Source organism: Monoraphidium neglectum (genome assembly GCF_000611645.1).
Source record: "Monoraphidium neglectum strain SAG 48.87 unplaced genomic scaffold scaffold03320, whole genome shotgun sequence".
Classification (NCBI taxonomy): Eukaryota; Viridiplantae; Chlorophyta; class Chlorophyceae; order Sphaeropleales; family Selenastraceae; genus Monoraphidium; species Monoraphidium neglectum.
Genome location: NW_014010308.1, coordinates 1 through 5,812, shown reverse-complemented (window position 1 = coordinate 5,812; position 5,812 = coordinate 1). Strand labels below are relative to the sequence as shown.

Sequence of the window (5,812 nt, the reverse complement as noted above, 5' to 3'; positions counted from 1 at the left end):
TTTACCCGCTCAGGCCGCTGACAACGGCCAATGATGCCATCTCTTTGCAACGGCCCTCCGCCGCTGTGGTGTAGAACTGCTGACAAGTGCATTACAAGTCGTCAAAGGCAGCCTGGGCTTTGCACACGGAGCCGTGATGCTTCGACTGCAGCATCCTGCTTCTGCGCAGCGAAGCGCGCGCGCACTTGCGGGCAGGTGGCGGCGCCTCGCAGGCAGGAGCGCGCCACCCTCAGCTGCGCTTGGAGATGAACTTCCATCTGCGTGCTCCCCTAGACCCCTCATTGTTGCAGGCTGGGCCGGGACGCGGGGGTGTGCCACAACGGCGCCCTCCGCATGCTCTCAAGGTATTTTTGAACGAAACAAAAGTACTTCAGGCTATATTATATGGATGCAACAGGTCCCATCGGGCGATCTGGGGGCTGAGAAGAGGTATGACGGGTGCAGAAACAGACTGGGGCCGTCCTATTGTAAGCGGGATGTGCCAACAGCAAAGATCATGCATTGTTATCGTTGTTCATATGAGCCTGCATCGGGTTCGCTGATACAACTTCACGGCAGCTCGCCTCGGATCCTCCTGCAGTGCACCATGTGGCCGCTGCCCCACCGCGCCCCGACAAATCCCCGGCCACGGCTCATATCGAAGCATCCACAGGGCGAAATTCACATGTAGATGCTGACGTCGTGGCATCAAATTGCAGCATTTACAGCCTTGAGTTGGATGCACGGCACGTTGACTGGTCCCGTCAACTCTGCACACCACTTGCAAACAAGGCTGGGCCCTCCTGCTGCCACCGCTCGACTTTCAGCCACGCCGACGTTTTCAAAACTACACGAGTGACAGATGCCCAGGCCCTGGTGCTGCGGTGGTTGACAGATGGGCGGCGTCCTGTTCTGCGTCGCTCATGGCAACCGCTCCTCATTGTGGATAACAACCAACTGACCTCAGCCCCCAGCGCGTGAGGCTGACTTTTTGTGTGGAGTCCCTCGCCCCAGCAGCTGTAGTAGGGACATGGCGCCCCGGCGCGCCACCTGCGGACACGGCCATACGCCAACAAAGCCGTGAATCGTACGCCTACTGAAACAACGCTACCTGTGTGTGCCGATCTGGTATGGGGGTGAGCGGGGGTCAGGGGCTTGCCCCCACCGTCATTACTACACCTCCTGCGCCCCCACCAGCTCGTCGTCGTCGAGCCAACACGCACAAACCACAAAGGCTGCATGCCGCATTGGTGAGCGGGTCAAATGAGAAGTCACACACACGGAACCTCCACAGGCCGCTGCGCCTGACAGGTTCAGGCCGCTGCGCAGACAAAGCTTTTCGCGCCCCGCGGCAGCTCACAGGTCAATGCGCTTGTTGCTGGGGGCGCTTGCTTTTGCATGATGTTCTGCAAGAGGATTGCAGCAAGCCACATGACGCTTGAGACAATTTCCATTATTGCAAGTACAGAACAACTGTCCCGCTGTGCTGCCACGCCACCGTGCCTGTCCGGATTTGTGTGTGAGCTCTGGCGGGCATGGCCGAGGCTCAGACTCCCAGTGAGCGGGGCGTGATGTCGTGTGGGAGGTTGCCGTTGCGATATACCGAAAAAAACACGTTTTGCTCGGGGGTCTCGTGCTGCATGGTAGTCAGCCTGGTCGCGCTGCTGTCGCTCTCGCACATCCTCGGAACAGGCAGCGATGCAGTGCTCCGCGCCGCCGCTGCGTGCCTACCCGCGGAAGCACTGGCCGCCATCTACGCCGCAGCGGTCCGCAACAGCGCCGGCCGCCGCGTCTGCCGCGCCATCGACGCCGAGGCGCCGTTCGACGTGCCCGCCGGCCTGCGCCCAGATTCAAACGATCCGCAGCGCTGGACCGTGGTGGCGCGGAACGACGCAGAAGTCTGGCAGCTGACTTGCTGCGACAAGAACTTCTTCGTTTCCTTTGACCCCTGCCGCCGGCTTCTCAATGCAATCTCGATCTGCGACTTCAATTGCTGGCCTGACAGGCATCCCACGCTGGAAATGATGATGGCGGCCGCCGACCCTGACGCGAGGCCCGCTCTCGCGGCGGCGTGCACCATCATCCGCCGTGTCTACCCCGCTGTGGACCCAAAGGCTGTGCGGGTGTACTGGGAGGGCGAGGACCAGCCGGCGCCCCTGGCTGCGAGTGTGCGGGCCCTGCTGGTTGGCGAGTGAGATTGCGTGGGCAGAGGCAAACCCCGCCACCTCTTGGCCGGGCTTCGGGGTCGCCCACAATCCCACACGGCAAGTGGCGTTTGCTTTGGGGCTTGCCGAGTGCGGCTGGCCTATCCATGAATTCCCAGTTCGAGCAGCTGCGCAGCTTCGTGCTCAGTTGTTGTCTTTGCCCAGGTTTTATGTGTACCTTGCCACTCCGAATGTCGCTCGTGCATAGCCACACGGACCCTGGCATCAATTCATATCAAGTTGTACAGCGCCGCATGCAGCCTGTGCGGCGCGCACATGCCGTGCGCTGTCTGTCATCCCTGTCAAGGGATGACGCGCTCAGGCGTCCGCCTGTGGTAGTTGGTTGTTTGATTGTCCCTGGCCTAGGGAGAGCTCGACCCCGGGTTGAGTCGCACCTGTACTAGCGGCGGCGGCCACCCGCATCCTTGCTGCACACGCACACGACCAGGCAGGCTTCTCCTTACCCCTCTTGCCGGGCAACACCAGCAGTGTACACCAGTTCGTGCTCAAGATCAAGCAGCCGGGGCGTTGCAAGTTATCTAGCCTATCCATAGTGCACCAGTAGCCATATGTGTCTGCAACAGTGCTTACAGCCTGCCTGCAGTGACCTGCAGGTGTGCATGTCCTCTAGAATTCAGGGGCCATTCTCTTTGGACTCTCGCGCAACTATTTTTGATCATCGCGCTGAGGCCTAGCTTTCACTGGAGTAAGTTGGCAAATCGGCGGTGCTCCTGCAATCACTGCTGTTGAGTCGCGAGGGGGTAACCCCGCAACTGGGATGAGCATGCAGTGTACACTGCTGCGAGGCGAGCACAGGTAGCTTGAGAGTCGCCGTGTTTGAGTTTGAGTTACCCTTGCACGTTGTTTACGTTATGCACCTCGCCCCCGGTAACTTGGTGCCCTGCCTGCCTCTTCAAACGCAAGTCCTGGGCGTGCACAAACACCTTTTGGGGCACGAGACAGCGAGGGCAACAGTGCGGCGGGGCAGCCGCGGATTGCGGCGCAGCTGGGGTCCCGATGGTTAGCCCATGGCTGAATAAAGTTCACCCGCGGGCGCTGGCTGGTGGATAGCAGAAGCGCCGGCTGCGACGACCCGTGACTGGACCTGCTGCTGGGCAGCAAATGGAGCCAAAGCACAAGCTGCTGATGGTGTTTTTGGCAGCCGCTGTTGGCGCCAGCCTCACCACCAACATTGGTGCTTCCCAGCCGGGGCGGCAGCCTGAGGGAGTGGCACAGCTGCTGCTGCGCTGCGTCTGGCGTGTGCCGGGGGCCGGGCCGCGCATCAGTATGGTGCGCCACCGCATTGATTGTTGCTTGCTGCACCCCTTGCACGTCCTTGTTTGTTTTCACCTGTACTTGATATCAGTGGATTACCATAATCAAGAAGCGACCTGTCATCAGTACGCAAGGTCAGCATGCTCGGTCCTGTCGCTGTACGCGCGGCAGCTGAGCACACAGATCACCACGCTGTCTCTGCTGCGGGCGCTTCCTTAACTGCAATGCGCTTCTGCAAGGGGATCGCAGTAGATCGCGTGAATTGAGAGGCTTTACATCATCATAACCACGAAAACAACTGTCCTTCTGTGCTGCCACGCCACCGTGCCGGGACCCTCGTCTGATCACGTTCAGAAGCTCCGGCATGGTCGAACCTCCTCCCAGTGAGCTGGGCGTGATGTCGTGAGTTTGCCATTTAGATTATCGTGTAAAATATGCGCACTCTGACTCGGGTATTTCGTGCAGGGCTGTACAGCACCCAGCTCAATTGCGCTGCTGCGCTTTCACTCACCCTCGGCGCAGGTGAAGACGTAGGCAGCTGCGTGCTCCGTGCCGCTGCAGCGCACCTGCCCGATGCTGTGCTGGCCGCCATTTACACCGCTGCGACCCGAGACGGTCGCCGCGTCCTTGACGCGATCGACGCTGCGGCGCCGTTCGATGTGCCCGCCGGCCTGCAGCCGTTACCTCAGTATCCGCTGCGCGTGAACGTGGCCATGCGAGGCGGCGCGGACACCTGGCAGCTGACTTGCTGCAACGACATATTTGTCTTGATCAACTGCAGCCAATGCCGTGCCAGACGGGGGCCACTCTGGGGCTTCGCTTGCAGGTCCAACGCGAGATTGTTCCTAAAAATGTACGTGGCGGCCGACCATCCCGACGAGAGGCCTGCCCTTGCGGGGGCGTGCACCCTCATCCGACGCCTCTACCCTGCGGTGGACCCAAGGGCCGTGAGGGTGTACGGGAGGGGCAAGGGCCAGCCGGTGCCCCTGGCCGCGTACGTGCGGGCCCTTCTGCTGGCCGGCGAGTGACGCGCGCGACGCGGCGCGGGTGTGAGGCGCACTGGGCCTCGCTCCTTGGTGCTGCTGAGCCAAACAACAACACAGGTCACCTTGCCTAAAACTTTGTCAGGAAACCAGTATGGTGTTGCAGATGCGCGCGCTTGCGCGCCCCGCGCGCGCAACCTGGCCCAACTCGGCGTAACCCGCGGTCACGCCGGGTTGTCGAGGGCGTCCGTTGGTAGGCTCACTCTGGATGGGGCGTCTCTTTCAGAGCTTGCCAAGTGCGGCTGGCCTGTTCACATATCCCTTTGCGCGCCGCCGCTCATCTCAGTGCTTTGTGAGTTGTTGCCCCCCGCAAACGCGGTTTGGTGCACCTTGCTGCCGCACCCGATGCTCCTGCAGAGCCAGACAAACCCTAGCAGCAATCCACACAGCATCGCATGTCGCCGGCGCGGCGCACGCGCGCGCACGCCCCGCCCTGCCTGCGAATCTGGAAGGGATGACGCCCTTGTGGCGCCGGCCAGTGGTATGGGATTGTACAAAATGTTGCAGCTCTCCCTGGGTGGAGCCGCATTTGCATGCACCAGCGGCGATGGCGTGTAGGCAGCTCCTTACAACTCACTGCACACGCATACTGGCAGGCTCCGCGCCGCCCGTCTTACCTTGTCAAGATGCGCAGATATAAAGTGTGTACCCAATATCTTGCCCAAGCCCAACCAGCCCCGGTCGTCGCTGGTGATGCACTTTGCCTCGAGATGACGTTCTTGTGGTTGGAGCCCTGCCAGCCCCTTCAAGTTGCCAGCCACCGGCCTGCACAATCACACGTCACGGCACAGGAGAGCGGGCCCAAAAGGTAGTGCAGCGGGGCAGCCATGCATTGCCGCACAGCTCATGGGTCCCCATGGTGAGTCCATGGCTGAGGACGGGTGACCCAAAAGGGCAGGCTGGCGGCTGGAGAAATTGATACAGCGCCCGCTGCAACGCCCGGTGACTGGGCCTGCTGCTAAGCAGCACCTTGAGCCGCTGCACGAGCCGCTGATGTGTTGCATTTTTTACATTGCATGTGCTGATGGGAGCTGCAGTACGGCATGGACATGGTGTCATTGGATGTGCCCGCTTGTTTTCACATGGCAGGCAGCTGCTCTTGACCAAGCGCAGGGGGCTGCTAAAGCAACATGCAAGGGTGGGGCAGATGCCATAGGCAGCATGAGTCATTGGTGGACCGTGAAAGGGCCAAAAGCTGCCTGAAACCTGGAACCTGCTAACGAGTGTCTGCATCTCGATCACCAGGCGGGCAGACATGCTTGTTGCAGCTCAAGTGATGGCAGCCGCTCCTCGCTCGTCCCCGTCCCCGCC

At 61.0% G+C, this 5,812-nt stretch overlaps 2 protein-coding genes across 2 annotated transcripts; both read left to right on the top strand.

Annotated features, from left to right (window-relative positions):
* Positions 1-1,619: 1,619 nt before the first annotated feature.
* MNEG_12585 (hypothetical protein) lies at positions 1,620-2,174 on the top strand (the record flags this gene model as incomplete). The annotated part of the gene is made up of 1 exon (XM_014038944.1): positions 1,620-2,174. One exon carries the CDS (start codon positions 1,620-1,622, stop codon positions 2,172-2,174), a length of 555 nt encoding a protein of 184 aa, XP_013894398.1.
* A 1,131-nt stretch (positions 2,175-3,305) lies between these two features.
* On the top strand, positions 3,306-3,468 carry MNEG_12584 (hypothetical protein; the record flags this gene model as incomplete). The annotated part of the gene is made up of 1 exon (XM_014038943.1): positions 3,306-3,468. A coding segment is annotated over one exon (163 nt), but the record flags the coding sequence as incomplete, so codon positions are not given.
* Positions 3,469-5,812: the final 2,344 nt, after the last annotated feature.